Below are 16,581 nucleotides of genomic sequence, written 5' to 3' on the forward strand. Positions count from 1 at the left end.
GTCCTTCACGAATTGGCTGGTTGAATTCAGAAGAATTTGGAGTTAGGGTTCTAAATCTTGATGTCTTTGCAGATTGCCTCTTATTTGACTACTAAAAACGCAAGGAATTGGAGGTTTAATTGACTCGAAGACCGTCATTCGCGTCTTCAAAGGACTTGTAGATGTGCCAGAGTATCCATGCCCTTCTTCAATGCCCTACAGGTAGATCTCTATAAATGTCTATGTCATAGGTATTATGTCTTGCTCATACAATGATTCGTCAAATTTTTGATGGTTGTATTTTAAATCGAAGTACATTATATTCTTTAGTCACTATTTGTAGTACATAATATTCTTTAGTTTCATTCGACCACCCTGGGCCGCTCAACATAATAAAAGCATCTTAACCTTCTAATCCGCCTTTACTCTTCCTTAGCGCGGGCAATTCTATCCTTATACTTCTTGCTACCCAGGAACCACCACGCCAAGACCAGAAGAGGAATACCCCCAACAACGACGCATGTATAGTTCATGTTCTGCACTGTGACAGGCATGGCATACGGGAAGCTGAAGAAAACAATTGCAAAGAGCAGCCAGGCCACCGTCACACCGTTGACGATCCAGCCCCATTTGCCCATATGGAACGCGCCCTTGTGCATGCCGGACCTACCCATGAGCATGTTCGTGGCAATGGGAATTAAGTAGGCGACGTTATTGATAGTAACAGCGGCACCCAACATACTGTTAAAAGCTGTGCTGCTTCCAAGATAGATACATCCCAAAGCTGCATTGGCAGCGGCGACCAACAACTGCGAGTTGAAGGGGATTTCGAAGCGCTTGCTCACGCGTGCCCAGGTGTCAGAGAAAGGCATGGCACCGTCACGAGCAAAAGCCCAGAGGACACGTGATGTAGACAGCTGGGATGAAATAACACAAGGTCCCAATGCAACAAATAGGATAAATGTCAGACCAAAGGCGCCACCAGCTGATTGTGTTGCCTGACGGAAAAGTTCGGCAAGGGGGAGACCGGTATTAGTAGTAGAAAGGGCACCGAAGTCCTGAACGCTGAACATCAGCGAAATCAAGTAGGTCAAGCCAGTGGTGAAGGCAATTGTCAAAGTGATGGCAATGGCAAGAGGTGCATTACGCGAGGGCTAAATCGATATTAGCAATACGTTCCCAAAAGTTAATAAGGACGATAAGTGACAAAAGGAGGCACATACATTAGGCATCTCCTCGGTGATATGAGTGACACCATCAAGTCCACCCAGACTGTAAAGAGGATTGACCAAGCCAGTGATAAAGCAAATAACGTTATTGTTCCAGCCGGTATTGTTGATCCAGGTTCTGAAAACGAACTCGGAACTCTGGTGTGTTGGAGCACATGCCACAACTGTGATCAATACAACCAACCAGCCAATCTGTAGGTAGAACAGAGAGAACCTGTTAAGGGCCGGGATAATTTTGTTGCCAAAGAGGACCACAGCCGCTGTCAACAAGTTCAGGATCTGGTAAATAATAAAAGTTTGCCATGTCTTGATGACTAGATCCGGATGATACAGAGCGTAAAGTGCTTGGACTACAAACTTGTCAGCTAATCTTACTTTCTTCCAGCAATGTGAAAGTAGGGGGTTGCATACCAACTTGGGCAAAGATCAAGTTCGTTGAGGCGGTGGTGAATACCCCTGATGGTGATCATGAGCTTTCTACACTTTTTGAATTTCATCTATGGTTTAACTTACAGCCGCAAACAGTCAACCACCCAGTAATAAAACTTAGGAATGCACTGTATCTCTTTGGCGCAATGGCAGCAATCCAATGGTACATGCCACCCTCGGTCGGATAACTGGACACAAATTCGGCCAGCGAGGCGCCGAGAAAGCTTTGCAGAATTGTCACGAGAATGAAGCCGTAGATAATAGCACCCGGTCCACCGGCACCAATCTCAGTGACAATACCCAGACCGAGTCCAGTCCAAGAGATGGTGGTTGTTGAGGCGAGACCAATAAGGGACAAGATGCTGAAGTGACGTTTGAGTTCCTGAGTATGGCCTTCAAGTAAAACTTTTAGTCAGCATATAGACCATTAACAGCAGTGTTAATTTGCAGTCACATACCCATCTGGGCCAATCGTAACTCGTCTGCGTCCATTTCTGGCGTGCCCTTGGCCTCGACCACCGCATCCTTGGTAGTATAGTCCGCCATTGCTGATGATATTTGCGTAATTCTGAAGACGTCTTATGACTTCGAAGAGCAAAGATCAGCTTGACATGCGGCGACAGCCATGTTTTATGATCATGATCCAGCATGGACATTTTGTGCCCCATGATTGTGGAGTATGGAGGAAGAAACGCTGATTGCTCTAGTCCGAAATAGGCTGCTTATCAGCCGTGTCTCGTGACCATTGATAAGCACCGGGCCGGGCTTCACCGGACTTCCCCGAAGGCTATCCCATAATAAACTTCCCAGCTTCAATCTAGATCAACTCAATTCAAACACCACACCATATCGCTTCCCCATTGCAACGTGGCAAGATCGGATAACGAATCAGATAACAATGTGGAGCATAAAAGCCCTCTCTCCACATAGATATGCACGATAGATAGGTTTAGTCGGGTCCCAGATGTAGGGCCCTATCAACGGATTAGATGCGAGCAAGCCGACAAGTCGCATGTATAAGGCTATGAAGGTGAACGAGTTACCGCACTATTCTCTGTAGGATTGTATGGCTCGTCATCCTTGGTGCCGCCAAACCATACTTCAATTGGTCTTCTAAAAATGTTGCGCAGCATCAACTGGCTCTTATGCAGCCTCCTGAGCGCCACCCTTGTGCGTTCGGTTGAGTTGTCCGGCCATGCACAGTCTCTATTCGACCAATCCATGTCCTTTCAGGACCAGATCTACGATCCTGACGTTTCATATCTACGTTACTTCTATTATCCCCTCGCTGCTGGTCCTCACGAGACCCGATCAACAGTTTGGTATTCCCTTGGACTCCTTCAACGAAACCAAGGAGATGATGTGAAAGAGGCAATAAAGATCCTTGAGAATGTCATTGGTGATCAAGAGAAAAACGCATCGGTGCTGTGGTATGGTGACTATACAGTGTATCCCGAGCAGCCCACTGTCGGAAGTCCTAGTTATGATCCAGTTGTATGACATCCCAATCCCCTTTCAAGGTGACGCTACAGAAGCACACTCTGACTAAGAAAACAGATCTACAATTCCTGGGACCCCAACTGGAGAGGCTTCATTGGTACAGCTTTGATTATTATCTATGAGGAGTTCAGAAGCTTGCTACCACCTGATGTGCAAAATATGGTCCTCGAAAGCATATATAACAGCGCCGTCGGCGACACTTACCGCGTTGGTGGTGTCGATGATGACAATCTGTATCCCGCATACTCCAACGCCTGGTTAATGAGAACTGTTGCTAGTTCCTGGACTGGTCTGAAAATGAACGATTCAAATATGACCACCTCAGGGGACAGATGGGCCCAGGAATTCCTAGACCTTTTTGACTTCAACAACACTCTCTCTGAATTCAACGGTCCAACCTATGCCGGTGTCTCGCTTTACGCGCTCACCATCGCGGCCAAATATTTAAACTCTACGGGGTCAGTTATTGGTCAAAATGCCGAACGCGTGATCCAGAGTATCTGGGATTACGAGTCCTTGCTATGGAACCCTAACATGCGAAACTTTGCCGGTCCCTGGGATCGCTCCTACGGCTACGATATGAACAACTATGTAGCCATCATGTCGGAATGGATCTGGGCCTTGATCGGAAAGGATCATGTCTGGCGCTACAAGTCTCCTATCGCTACCATGACACATGCCGATGACTTCCAATTAGCACCAGTCATCGCCGTACTCTCCGATTTCCACAAGACTCTTGTCTCAAAGACTGTCATCTCCCGACTTAAGTCTTTCGTTGGCGAGCATATCTATAGCGGACATACGTATGCTCCTCCCGCAGACTACGAGCCTCGCAACATTACCACCTGGCTGTCCCCACGACTAACAATCGGCACCGACTCATTCAATCAAAGTGTTATCGGCGGTTATTCCAAAGACTCGACTTCCTTCAGCCCTTCTGTCGTACAGTGGATACGCCCAGGTGGATCAATTGGATATTTCAACTTGTACTCGACACAAACAGCGTTGAAGGCAGACGTTGCTCCGTACGCTTTGAATTTGACTTATCCTCTCGGCAACGCTACTAGTAGCTTCACTTTTATTCTCGCTACGAATCCGTTAGGCGCGAAGCGAGATATTTCTGGTCTGGGGGATGTCGACGGTTTGAAGATTGAAGTTGTGGGCGGCAGCGTTAACCCAGTGCCTGAAGTATCTTTCTGTGGTTTGGTTGGAGGAACATGCAATATCATTCAGTAAGTTGATCCCTTGCTTAATATATCACGGTTAATTCTCTAACTCGACTGAAATAGTGAATTCGAGCATTGGAACTTGACATTCACCATGCCGGCAAATAGTTCGGACGTTCCAAGCATTCATTTCAAGTTCGCACTTGAGTGAAGAATGAAAACTGCTTTTCTCATGAGAGAAATTCTCAGAAGCCCTGTATATTACCATATGATGACATTAATCTGAGCCTTCGCCTTTGAATCTAAGATACTGTATATTCAGACACACCTACTTCTGGCCTAGTACTAGTTGATCTACCCTGTAGAATACAATCTCTATCAAAACGAGTGTACTAAATTTCCCTATCCATATTCGGGGCACCTGTTCATCACTTCTTCCTTTGCCTTAATCTAAAAGAAACTCTCATAGAAGAGACATAGCTAAATTCTGGTAATCCGATATTTTCGCCTCTTAGCGGTCTCTAGATGATGTGCAACATGCCCGGATCCGCTGACTATCTCGAGGTACTTCATGTTCCTCCAGGGCTCCTCAAGGACAACGCAGGGCAAATAGCCATTATTACAGATCATTCACAGATCTAGAAGTCATTGTCAAGTCAAACGTATATCACGGCATATATTAACTAGGTAATGCCATAGAATATATATAATCCAACCAGCATTCGTTTAACCCTGGTATTTGAACATAAGAAACAAAGCTTCTCCATATCTCAGCTTCAATCAAAACATCTTGTCCCACAAATTATCATCCCGATCAAGCTCGTCAGCTTCCCTGCGCAATACATCCGCTCTGAACTTTCGGAACGCATTTTCTATCCTTTTCCGCATTTCGGGGTCTTTGGTGATGCTGCGGCTAGCACTCGCTGAGCCGCCCAGGAGGCCTGTACATAATTGACAGTTCTGTTAGTGGAAGTGTCCGCAACTAGAGGGTTAAGATATGGACATACCGAGCTCTCCGCCTAGGAACAATCCTCCGGCAGAAGCAAAGAAATAAGTCGCAAAATCTCCCAGTGTAGACGGTCTCAGGAAAGGTGTGATATCGGGGATACTCTCTGCATTGGCATCACACATTAGCATGCCCCTCCCCCAAAACATCTCACCACATCAGGAGAAGGTAGAAAATACCTGTCCGCCCATCCGCAAACACAACCTTAACAGGCTTCTCCGCCGCCTTAAACGCCTCAAACATACTCTTCCGAGCACTCCGGAGTCGAAAAGCGACCCAGAATCCCAATCCAATTCCAACCGCGGACCCAATCAAAGTCCAGGTTGAGACTCGTGTGGTCGCGGCTTTGAGGGCATCGCGGTCTGATTCTTGGAGATCGTGCTGGAGGTGTTGGTCGGCGAGTTTTGCGAGTTCGTCGCGACGGTGTCTGCGGAATGCGGCGAGGGATTCGGACATGTTGTTGATTTATAGATCAATTGATGTGATGCTATCAGTTTTTTTTTGTGAGAATTCCTTCAATGGATTGGTGTAGATGTGAAAACGAAGAATATGTTGGAGAGAGAGTTGTTGTAGTGCGGGGAGCTCCAAATAAACTCGACCAGCCGATGACGTCAGTGCAGCTATCATACGACGACGCATTTTGTTCCTAACTTCCGGCAATGCCATTGCTATTCTCATTTCCATTTCCTTTGATTCTCTGTATATTATAGTCACTCGCTCCTAATTCCCTTCCACAAAGCAAAATCTCCCTTGCCAATATCACCCCGCCATCCCCAAGCCACACAATAATGCTGTGCCAACAAAATCCACTCCTCAATCTCATCCAGCATCTCCAAGGCCGCAACCCGCTCCTTTTCAGCATTACTAATCCAGTAATTCCATATAAAATCGATATCTACAGCTCCCTGACCAGATCCTAATCTATGATGCGCAAATCGTTGTCGTTGTGCCGGTAGGGATGCGTATTTGTGCAGGGTTTGTAATTGGATTCCTCTTGCAGCGAGATTTGATACCATTGTTTTTCCGAATGGGTCGTCTGGTCGAATAGGCTCATATATTATTAGGCCTAGAGGGGTTGTTGGTGGGAAAATTGTCTGCGAAAAGTAGTCAATCACGGCATCTGCGTCGTCGGGTGATAGGTATATGAGACAGCACTCGGAAATGAGGAGTGTCGGTAGTGTTGGATCTATTCCTGGGAGAAGTTCTTTGGTTTCCGCTGTAGAGGTGTTGTGGTCTTCAGTTGGCTGTTGTGAGTCATTCATCGCAGATTTCGCCGTACTCGCAGAGGATTTAGCAGCAAGGGCCCGTAAATCGATAGGATGTATATGGTAATTAGGTAAATGCAAAGAATCATCAGCGATATACTGCTCATTCCCGGCTGTTGATAGAGCTTCTGTATCGGCCTGTATGGCTCTTTGAAGCAGCGGCGATGAACGTATTGCCTTGATCTTCGCCGATGTATTTACTGAAAAATCAAGTTCATGATAGACGAGTTGGCTGCGTTGCTTCTTGCTGAATATTCGAAACGGACGCGTATCTGAACCCGCTCCTAGAGATATTATTTGCTTCTTGGTGGCGTGTTGTGATTTCCCATCTTCATCCAGGAAGCAATTGACCAGTTGGTCAATTGCTGTGGTTCGGACATATGTACCTAGAGGTAGATATTAACATAAGTCTCTCACAGTATATTAACCGTCAAGACTATAATATGGCACACTCACCTCTATTGATAATCGGGAACCTCCTCGACCCCGGCCCTCCACCTGACGGCGTCAATGCTCGCGCAAATACATCATCCAAGTAGCCCAACTCCACAGCACTCAATCTCGAGACACTAGCATCATTATCAGTGCCCTGGATAATCTTATCCTTTGCCGCAGCAGTATTATTCGCTGCTTGGCTTTGTGTATCGTCTGATGTAGAGCCTCCAGATCCACGACCTCGACCGCGTAGACGGGCTCTGAGACCCCCACCCCCTCGTCGAAGGGTGTTGAGGTTTGGGATTTGGTTTACCGACATGGAGAGTTTGGTGTACTTTTCAGGATGCTGATGCGGTCATTCCATTATCTCACAGGGCATCACTAAGTGACGTGCAAGAATAAAGACGTTTTGATCATGCATCTTTCGGTGGGGTATCACTTATTAATGCCCCACTGTTCAGAGATCCATCTACTTCGAATAACAACCAGGAATCTACAACCAGGAAGACAGTATATCAGGAAGCTTACTACAGAAATCTAGTGTTCATGTCTATGCTCGTCTATCTAATATTATACATTTTGAAAATGCAAGATGTGACAAAGGCCCACTAATCCTCCCAAAAATAAAAACAAGCTTATCAAACATACACGAAATTATTTCGGCAAAGGGGACATGTGCTCTGGTTACTGCTCTTGAACCATCGGAAGAGGCAGACAGAATGGAAGGCATTCTTACATGTCGCGCAGCGCTTGTTGGGTGTCTGCATATCGGTCGAAATGACAGAATAACAAATAGCGCACTCGCTCTGTCCCTTCAGGGCTCCTTGGACGTTCCTTCGGAAGGCAAGAAGGCCATCCACGAGGTTGCCATTGGAGAACATGATGACGCCCTGTATGATCAACATCCAGCTGCGCCATTTCTTTTCGTCAACCAAAACACGGCTTCGGCCTGTGACGATTGCGGGTTGAAGTGGATAGGCGGGCGGAAGGGAAATTGCCATTGCTACCGGCGGAGAGTCTTCATCGACGGGGATGCTGGCGATAATTTCGGCGGCTCGGTGTGAGACCTTGACGGAAAGTGGGCGCTCATAATCTTCTTCCTGTGTCTGAATCCATGTGGAGACCCCTGTCAGTGCGTCTTCAATGATTGATGGCGTGATCTATATCAGATTTGCATTAGTGGTGAAATCTTCGTCAGAAGTTCGGTCATGGCGCTTACATATTTTTGTGTCCAGGTTTCTACAGGACCCTTGATCCGCTTTTTACTATCGATCCACCAATTCTTGGTGAATAAAGAGAGGTGCTTGAGTGAAAGATAGTAAAGATGGATCAGGAGCCACTGACTATCTTGCTCGCCGGGATCCTCAATCGGTTCCCATGACCGGATGTCGAATTTCGAAGCATCTACTAGTTTTCCGTGAGACTTTTGTAGGAAGTCAAAGGTAAATTCTAACAAAGGTGTCAAAATCTGATGCTCTTTGATATTCTCGGCGTAATTTTCTTGCACAGGGAGCGACTACCATAAAAGATTAGCTATTTCGATACAATGTTGGAAAGGGGTAATATACTGACAGCGTTCGAGAAATGATCAAAGACCAGTTTCCAACTCAACAAGTAACTCCTGATTCTCAACCACGTCTTTGTGTCGCTCAGTGAAGTGACAAGATTCGCTTGAGGTACCTCAAGTAGTAAAGACAACAGCTCATCTGGAAGATTGACAGTCGTTTTCGACAAGGCAACATCGAATGACACTTGCTCTTGGGCTTGTGGGATATGCCGATGTAGTAATTCAAACGCTGTCTGCTGAATGACTTTACATTCGACTGCCAACAACGAGAACATTTCATTTTTGTTTGTCAGAGAATCTATTGGGACATGTACAAGTTCGCGGCGCAAAAGATCTGCCGTAATATCCCGAGGGTGATAGACAACACTTGAAGAATCTACTCTTGTCAGCGACAGACATACCTACTCAGAGTTTGATAACATACCCAACTTGTTCAAGGTTGAGATAAGACTCTCAAAGAGGTCCTGCTTGTAATCTTTCCATGCATCCGTCAAGTCGTCGTTGGCGCCAGTCTTGACGAGATCCCTAAGGACGGCGAAAAGTCTTAGAGAAGAATGTAAGAGAGGTAGCCATGCGTCTCCGCCGCCAATCTCTGTCCAGGTGCTGCACAATGCGTCAATTGACTCGGCCCAGTGCGACCCGTATATCTCAAAAAGAGGTCTCAAAACAACAGACAAAGCTTTGAATGCTTCGGTTTTGACACTTGTCGAATCTGGGCTAGACTGTAGAACGTAGACAAGGTTCTTGACAAGGAACACCATACGCTGGGTAGGAATTGCGTCTAGGCTTTCTCTCATACTTTGCGCAAGAATATTAAAAAAAACAATACTTTTAGGGCCTATTTTAGGTCAGTATTAATGTTAGAATTAATGTTAGAATTTTAAATTGACGGAACTCATTTACCTTCGGAGGTTTTGCCAGGTTTGAAACCAGTAGCGTCTGCAATCAGCTCACTGCATAACCGGGTACCAGCTGATGAAGATGCCAAAGCTGGGCCCCAAACAGCAAGCTCTGCAGCCGCACGTATAGGATTATACTTCCTAATTTCTCGCGCAAGGCTCGTAAGTGCATCCGATGTCTTGGTTAGTTCTGCTTCAGACATGATCTTTGCGTATGCTTGACCGATACGATAACTCTCAGGTGACGTGTTATCCAATTCGGCGACTTTTTCTTCCCACAAGACCAATAGATCTTCTGACACGCTGCGACTACCATCAACCAGGCGAGCTTCTGACTGAATCCATTTTCTGATCGTAGAGCGCCCCTCACTAACAGTTTCCAAAGCTTCGTTCCTATCTTCCAAGAGCCCAAGTCCAGCAATTCCTATCGAGCCTTCGATACTGACATCATCGTCAATCAATTGTAGGGCAAGAGGCAGGTAGTAAAATAGCCCTTCGCGTTGCTTGGCGTCCAGTGAGACAAGGACATCTTGGGAGGAGAGAATCCTCACAACATAATATGCCAACCTAAATACAGATGACGCATCATCAGAGTCTCTCTGTATATTCTCTAGGTCTTGCCTACCGGTTCCGGGTAAATCATTTGCAACAAGGTAAACAGTCCCGCCTAAAGGACTCATGATTGAGGTGGAATGTCTGATAGGAAGTCTCAAGAATGGTTCTAGATATGTTTTCCACAATTCATATGAGGGAAATATGTCTGTGAGTAGCGGACTGAGGTCCTTGGACTCCGTATTCCGAATTAAGTCCCGGGCCATACCAGACAACACCTCGAACCTGGAAGTAACATGTGAGTACTAATAGTCATTGATAAACACCAGAATACTCTTACGACAATGACTGTGGGCCCACTTCCTGTAATTCATGTTTCAAGATCTCCCTGGTAGACGCTGAAGTGACATCCGCCGATACAGTCTCCCGCAGCTTCTTCTCTAGGTCCTCAGCCTTTTGGCTGATTCCCTCGGTCGGCGAGTCAATAAGATAAAGTAATCTTGCCACCAGCCTAGAGCCTTCCTTGCCATTTCGGAGGCGTTTGAGGGCTTCTGGCTTTTCTCCTCCAAGGCTAGATAGTCCGGAAAGCGTAGAAATCACTGTCTCCTCATCCGACGACAATCCGTGCACCAAAACCGTGACTATGTTGTCGATCATTTCGTTAGGTGCTGTTTTATTCTCGATAACTGAGAAAACAAACGGCCACTGTGAAGAATTTCCTTCGATAGCCTTTTCAACACTTGACGAAACAATTGAGACAAAGTGCGCCGATTCTTGAACTTTTTGGAAATCGACCGTGGAAAGCAACTTCTGGAGTGCAGCACCGCCCGAGCTTTGCGGAGTTGCTTCAGTCATTGTTTCGAGGGAAGCATTGAATACAGATTCAAACCCTTCCCAGTCACTGCACATTAAGATCACTGACATGATTCTATCTGCAGACGGCGTTGACAGTAGCTGAGGGATCGCATCTCTGATATCATTGATGACATCCTTAGAGTCTTTGATAAATTCTGGAACATGACGAACAGCTTCTTCCACAATTGCAGCCGCACCGTACGGCTTTCCATTCCGCGCTTGAAGTACCTGCAACGAACCCTTCAGCAAAAGCAAGCTGCTTTCCTCAAACAGACTCGAAATACTATTGTCCTGTGACGCCAAATTCCAAAGCACTGCCGCCTCAAGTTTGAAGTATTGCGTGGCTTTGGTGCAAATACCATCCTGAGAAGATCTGAAATCTTTCGACTGCTCTGGTAGAGATAGTTTCACCGCTTGCAACAAGTTTTGCGTAACAGCTTCCCATGCTTGCCTCAATTCTGGGTCATAACCATGGTTTGTAAGTCTCAGGAAAGCGACAGTGCATGTTGCTGAGGCAATGGATGGTGGTATCCACTGATGCTCGCCGTGGCCATTGACATAGGGATCGAAAATCATCGTCAAGAACTCAGTGACCAGTTCGCCTCTTTCATTCTCTGGAATAAGTGTTGACAGCCAGATTCCTATATCATAATAAGCAGCCCAGCCTGTCTTAAGGTTGTGTCGAGGCTCATCCCTAGAAGTCAGGCCAGTCAACAAGTCGTTCATCAAAGCTTTCGCTTGCGAAAGTCCAATCTGAGGTGTCTCGTTGTCTCCTTTTGATCCATAACAGTTGATCATTTCTGTTGGAATTACTTGCAACAGTTCAGCCAGATTTGACCAGTACAGCTCAGCGGCACCTTGAGATCCTCTCTTGATATACTGATGCAATCTTTTACTGGCGTCGGTCTTTCCAGTGAAGTCTGTGGTCCATAGCTGTGGTCTATTCTGCGATAACTGCAAGAGTGTCTCTGAAAATTCAGTAGCAGATCCCAGTTGAGAGGTTGGTAGAGCTTGCGATATAATGCTGCTGCTGATCATTCGCCAATCCAGGTCTTCAATAACTTGTGCTAAGGAAGAACGAAGCAAACTGTAGATTGATCTTCGAACAAACGGGTCCGCATGGTGAGTGAATGACCAGAGGTTTTTGCTGTTCAGGATGGTCCGGATGGTCATCCGATCTTTAGCTATTTGCTCTGGTGAGGCAGTGCCTGGAAATCTCATTAGCTGAGGCCACTAATTCGGCGACATGAGAGTCATACTCAAAATGCGATTAAACAATAGAAGTGCTGTAGCTGAGACTCTCGCAAACTTGGCTTCAGCATCATCGGGCTTTACGATTCTCTCGTCGCTGAGTGTCAAAGCAGTCTGATGAAGGATCACATCCTCAACAAACTCCAAAACCGAAGATTGGAAAACTTTCCAAAGACCATTTCTCTTCTCATCCGTCGAAAATATCTGTGATATCGACTCCACTACTGAACGTGAGACATGTCTGTCGTTGTCATACAGCCCTGCGAGCCAAGCACCGACTACCTTGGGAAGATGACGAGCCACTCGCTTACCAGCAAGCGAGGCGATCAACCCTTGGATTGTGTGAGCAAGTTGCCTCACTCTGCGAGCATTCTCTATTGAGTTGCGTGGATATACTTTAGTCTGTGAGTCCTGTTACTATGATGTTTGCCACAGCGTGTATAAGGTTACGGTAGCATACCCAAGCCTCTAAGAATCCTTCTTCGAGTTCATCGCTACGGTTACCAAGTTTCAAAACCGCGTCTTTGATGTCCTCCAACGCCTTGGTTTTGGTAATGTCATCCTTCTTGGTCAGATTCTTGAACGCCACCACCAGATTCGGATCTGAGATGCGAGACAGATCCGGAGGTTCGGCCGCATATGACAGCGACGAGGGTGCAGTTCCTAGTGACGATGAGCCGCTTGAGAATCCTCCAAACGTATTGGTAAATCCGCCAGCAGCAGCTCGACTACTGGAGGCCTGGGATTTGAATTTCTTGCTCATCGTGCGGGGTCCAAAGACGCAACGATGCCACTCATGTATCGCTCCCGCATATACAAAGTTGATCAAATATACATGGAGCAGTAAGAATTAAATATAAAATAAAGCGCCAGCTCTGAGTCATTAAAAAGCCGGACAGTATGTGTAAGATATAAAGAGGAACTTGATTCTCTTCTTTTCAGGCCTTCCATTATTAAGGCCCCACTGCGGGCTCCTACTTAAGGAAGGCTTTGACATCACGTGCCTTGGTGTCTGCCTTCGTGTTGAGCTAGCCCTAAACAGGCTAGACTGGTCACGGCTCTATCAACTTCTTCTTATCCCAACGCCCCACCATCTCACTTTCAATACTTCTATCATCAAGGGCTGGAAGTCTGATCTTGCCCTCAGGTCCGCAGGATAATTCATCTCACCTTTTGGGCCGTCTGTTCCAGCTATCGCCTACAAAATATACAGAAAGAGAACTCGTTTTATACGGTTTGATCCTCATATCCCCGGTAGCCTCGTTGAGGAATTTCGGGGAGCGTCTTCAACCGCCGTCTTCATGTCGCCAAGATGAGGTTCAAGATAGAGTTAGCACCACCAGCTTAAGACAAATAATCAACTTTGACTGATACGAATATCTATCTCCAGTGAGATTGAAGTGCTCTTCCCGTATCCCAAGATCTATCCTGAACAATGGTTTGTCTAAGACTTTCATCTGGAAGAGTAATATTCTGACATGTCATCAGGCAGTATATGTGTGACTTGAAAAAAGCACTCGATGCCGGTGGACATTGTGTGCTTGAAATGCCTTCTGGAACTGGTAAGGATGTCGATATCTCCATCGATCTGTACAGATAGTTGATACTGAAGCGAAGGAAAAACCGTAACGCTGTTATCACTTATTGTCGCCTATCAACAACACCATGGCGACTCCAGAAAACTTATATATTGCTCTCGAACCATGAGCGAGATCGGTATTGCACCCGCTTCAAGAAATTGCCACTTTCGAAACTAACATAGACAAGACAAGGCTCTTCATGAATTAAAGGCTCTTATGAAATATCGTGCGTTAGAGCTAGGCCATACAGAGGACTTTCGTGGACTTGGTCTTTCCAGTCGAAAGAATCTGTGTCTACATCCATCGGTGAAGCGCGAAAAGAGCGGAACGGTAGTTGATGCTCGATGCCGAAGTCTTACTGCCTCTTTTGTGGCTCAAAAGAAGGAACGTGGTGAAGATGTTGAGACTTGCACGTATCATGATGTGGGTTTCTCAGGTTACCGCACGGTGAAAACATAACTGACGGGCTCGAAATTAAAGAACCTAGATCTCTTAGAGCCACATAATCTGATTGAGCCGGGTGTCTTCACATTCAGTGATCTCTTGAGATATTGTCAAGAAAAAGTTACTTGCCCATATTTCACAGTGAGACGCATGGTGAGTCAACTTCCTGTCTGTGGTTATATTTGCATGCAACTAACGAATCATAATCCAGTTGCCATACTGCAATGTCATAATTTACAGCTATCATTATCTTTTGGATCCCAAGATTGCAGAACGAGTCTCACGAGAACTTTCGAAGGACTGTATTGTGGTTTTCGATGAGGTTCGCATGAGCCGAAAATCCCCTTATACTAGCACTTTATCTTCTAACGTCCTTTCAGGCTCACAACATCGATAACGTTGCTATTGAATCTCTCAGGTGGGACACAATAATCCAAGATTTTTGACAATGTACTAACATCTATTCAGCATCGACTTGACTGAGGACTCCCTACGTAAAGCATCAAGAGGTGCCAAGAATCTTGAGCGAAAGATTGAGGAAATGAAAACTTCAGATGCCGAAAAGTTACAGTCAGAATATACGAAACTCGTCGAGGGCTTGAAAGCAACTGAAGAAGCGCGAGACGAGGATTTGATCATGTCAAATCCTGTATTACCACAAGATCTTCTCAGCGGTATGCTTTCCCCTTCCAACGCGTATCAATAACTGTCGTTTGCTAACCCCGATTCAAGAGGCTGTACCTGGAAACATTCGCCGTGCTGAGCACTTTATAGCTTTTTTACAAAGATTTATACAATATCTCATGACACGAATGAAAGTAACTCACACTATCAGTGAAACGACACCGAGCTTTTTACAACATTTACGCGAGCTTGTTTTCATCGAGGCAAAGCCTTTGAAGTTCTGCTCGGAGCGGCTAACCTCTCTCGTCCGTACTCTCGAACTTATGAATATAGAAGATTATCAACCTCTTCAGGAAGTGGCCATGTTTGCGACTCTTGTCAGCACCTATGACCGCGGATTTCTACTCATTTTAGAACCATTTGAGTCCGAAGCAGCTACAGTCCCTAATCCGGTGCTACACCTTGCATGTCTAGATGCTGCTATTGCTTTCCGACCCGTGTGCGAGCGGTTCTCGTCCATAGTCGTGACGTCTGGTAGGTGCACACATCTACTGCTTACTAACTCTACTAATTGTTATTGTTATCTAAGGCACCCTTACTCCTCTCGACATGTTCCCGAAGATGCTCAATTTCACTCCAGTGCTACAGGAGTCTTATACTATGACGCTTGCCCGTCGGTCTTTCCTTCCAATGATAGTCACTAGGGGATCCGATCAGTCACAGATCTCTTCCTCATTTCAAACAAGAAATGATCCAAGCAATTTGCGCAATTACGGCACATTATTGCTGGATTTTGCTAAGATTGTGCCTGATGGCATTGTGGTCTTCTTCCCGTCCTACCTTTACATGGAATCTACACTGCATGTTTGGTCTGGTATGGGGATATTAGACATGATTTGGAATTATAAGCTCATCTTGGTTGAGACTCCAGATGCGCAAGAGTCATCTCTAGCTCTTGAGACATATCGAACGGCATGTTGTAATGGCCGTGGAGCGTACGTATTTCCCTATTCTACTTCAGCAAGTTCATGTTGAGGCTAAGTGTTGCAAACAGTATCTTGATGTCTGTCGCACGGTACGTTACATGGATGCTATCAAACCAAAATCGATTAATTTACTAATCCTCTGAGCAGAGGAAAGGTGGCAGAAGGAGTCGATTTCGATCATCAATATGGACGTGCAGTTATCTGCATAGGTGTTCCCTTCCAGTACACCGAGTCACGAATCCTGAGGGCACGGTTGGAGTTTTTGAGAGAAAATTACGGCATCCGAGAGAACGATTTTCTTTCTTTCGATGGTAAGTCTTCAATTCGTGATTAGTACTTGTTGTATTGCAAGAATACCTAACAGTTCATCACTGTATCAGCCATGAGACACGCTTCACAGTGTTTAGGACGTGTTATCCGCGGCAAAGATGACTACGGTATCATGGTCCTAGCAGACAAACGCTTCGCCCGCAAGAGAAATCAACTCCCCAAATGGATCAATCAGACCATCCTAGAAAGCGAAGTCAATCTAAGTACTGACATGGCCGTTGCCACGGCGAAAAATTTCTTGAGGACGATGGCTCAACCATTCAAAGCTAAGGATCATGAGGGTATCTCCAGCTGGACACCGGCACAGCTTGATGAACAAATTGCGAAACGGAAAATGGAAGAGGAGCGCGTCGAGAGAGGACTAGAGCCCGTCGCTCCGCCGAGGAATGGGAGTCATGGTGCGGACGGCCCTCAGCCTGACAAGGATGAGTTCGATGATGACCTTGACGAGGAAATGATGATGCTGGACACCTAGAAAAAAAAT

The 16,581-nt window shown here is 46.0% G+C and overlaps 6 protein-coding genes across 6 annotated transcripts; 2 read left to right on the forward strand and 4 right to left on the reverse strand.

Moving 5' to 3' along the window:
- Nucleotides 1-401: 401 nt before the first annotated feature.
- On the reverse strand, nucleotides 402-2,183 carry TSTA_086930 (choline transporter Hnm1, putative; the record flags this gene model as incomplete). The annotated part of the gene is made up of 5 exons (XM_002478378.1): nucleotides 402-1,133; nucleotides 1,203-1,558; nucleotides 1,620-1,664; nucleotides 1,722-2,030; nucleotides 2,096-2,183. The coding sequence occupies 5 exons, from the start codon at nucleotides 2,181-2,183 to the stop codon at nucleotides 402-404; spliced, it is 1,530 nt and encodes a 509-aa protein (XP_002478423.1).
- Nucleotides 2,184-2,756: 573 nt separating this feature from the next.
- On the forward strand, nucleotides 2,757-4,514 carry TSTA_086940 (uncharacterized protein; the record flags this gene model as incomplete). The annotated part of the gene is made up of 3 exons (XM_002478379.1): nucleotides 2,757-3,131; nucleotides 3,195-4,369; nucleotides 4,427-4,514. The coding sequence occupies 3 exons, from the start codon at nucleotides 2,757-2,759 to the stop codon at nucleotides 4,512-4,514; spliced, it is 1,638 nt and encodes a 545-aa protein (XP_002478424.1).
- A 569-nt stretch (nucleotides 4,515-5,083) lies between these two features.
- TSTA_086950 (uncharacterized protein) lies at nucleotides 5,084-5,765 on the reverse strand (the record flags this gene model as incomplete). The annotated part of the gene is made up of 3 exons (XM_002478380.1): nucleotides 5,084-5,244; nucleotides 5,311-5,415; nucleotides 5,489-5,765. 3 exons carry the CDS (start codon nucleotides 5,763-5,765, stop codon nucleotides 5,084-5,086), a joined length of 543 nt encoding a protein of 180 aa, XP_002478425.1.
- Nucleotides 5,766-6,019: 254 nt separating this feature from the next.
- TSTA_086960 (Leucine carboxyl methyltransferase superfamily) lies at nucleotides 6,020-7,328 on the reverse strand (the record flags this gene model as incomplete). Its single annotated transcript, XM_002478381.1, has 2 exons — nucleotides 6,020-6,960; nucleotides 7,031-7,328. The coding sequence occupies 2 exons, from the start codon at nucleotides 7,326-7,328 to the stop codon at nucleotides 6,020-6,022; spliced, it is 1,239 nt and encodes a 412-aa protein (XP_002478426.1).
- A 319-nt stretch (nucleotides 7,329-7,647) lies between these two features.
- Nucleotides 7,648-12,896, reverse strand: TSTA_086970 (RING zinc finger protein, putative; the record flags this gene model as incomplete). The annotated part of the gene is made up of 8 exons (XM_002478382.1): nucleotides 7,648-8,169; nucleotides 8,229-8,525; nucleotides 8,582-8,952; nucleotides 9,001-9,414; nucleotides 9,480-10,312; nucleotides 10,368-12,090; nucleotides 12,142-12,535; nucleotides 12,594-12,896. 8 exons carry the CDS (start codon nucleotides 12,894-12,896, stop codon nucleotides 7,648-7,650), a joined length of 4,857 nt encoding a protein of 1,618 aa, XP_002478427.1.
- A 549-nt stretch (nucleotides 12,897-13,445) lies between these two features.
- TSTA_086980 (TFIIH complex helicase Rad3, putative) lies at nucleotides 13,446-16,572 on the forward strand (the record flags this gene model as incomplete). Its single annotated transcript, XM_002478383.1, has 14 exons — nucleotides 13,446-13,462; nucleotides 13,524-13,571; nucleotides 13,622-13,695; nucleotides 13,751-13,849; nucleotides 13,901-14,136; nucleotides 14,194-14,310; nucleotides 14,369-14,479; nucleotides 14,538-14,575; nucleotides 14,626-14,831; nucleotides 14,890-15,315; nucleotides 15,371-15,776; nucleotides 15,836-15,856; nucleotides 15,915-16,078; nucleotides 16,148-16,572. 14 exons carry the CDS (start codon nucleotides 13,446-13,448, stop codon nucleotides 16,570-16,572), a joined length of 2,388 nt encoding a protein of 795 aa, XP_002478428.1.
- Between the last annotated feature and the right edge of the window lie 9 nt (nucleotides 16,573-16,581).

Source organism: Talaromyces stipitatus, genomic scaffold, assembly GCF_000003125.1.
Source record: "Talaromyces stipitatus ATCC 10500 scf_1105507295527 genomic scaffold, whole genome shotgun sequence".
NCBI lineage: Eukaryota > Fungi > Ascomycota > Eurotiomycetes > Eurotiales > Trichocomaceae > Talaromyces > Talaromyces stipitatus.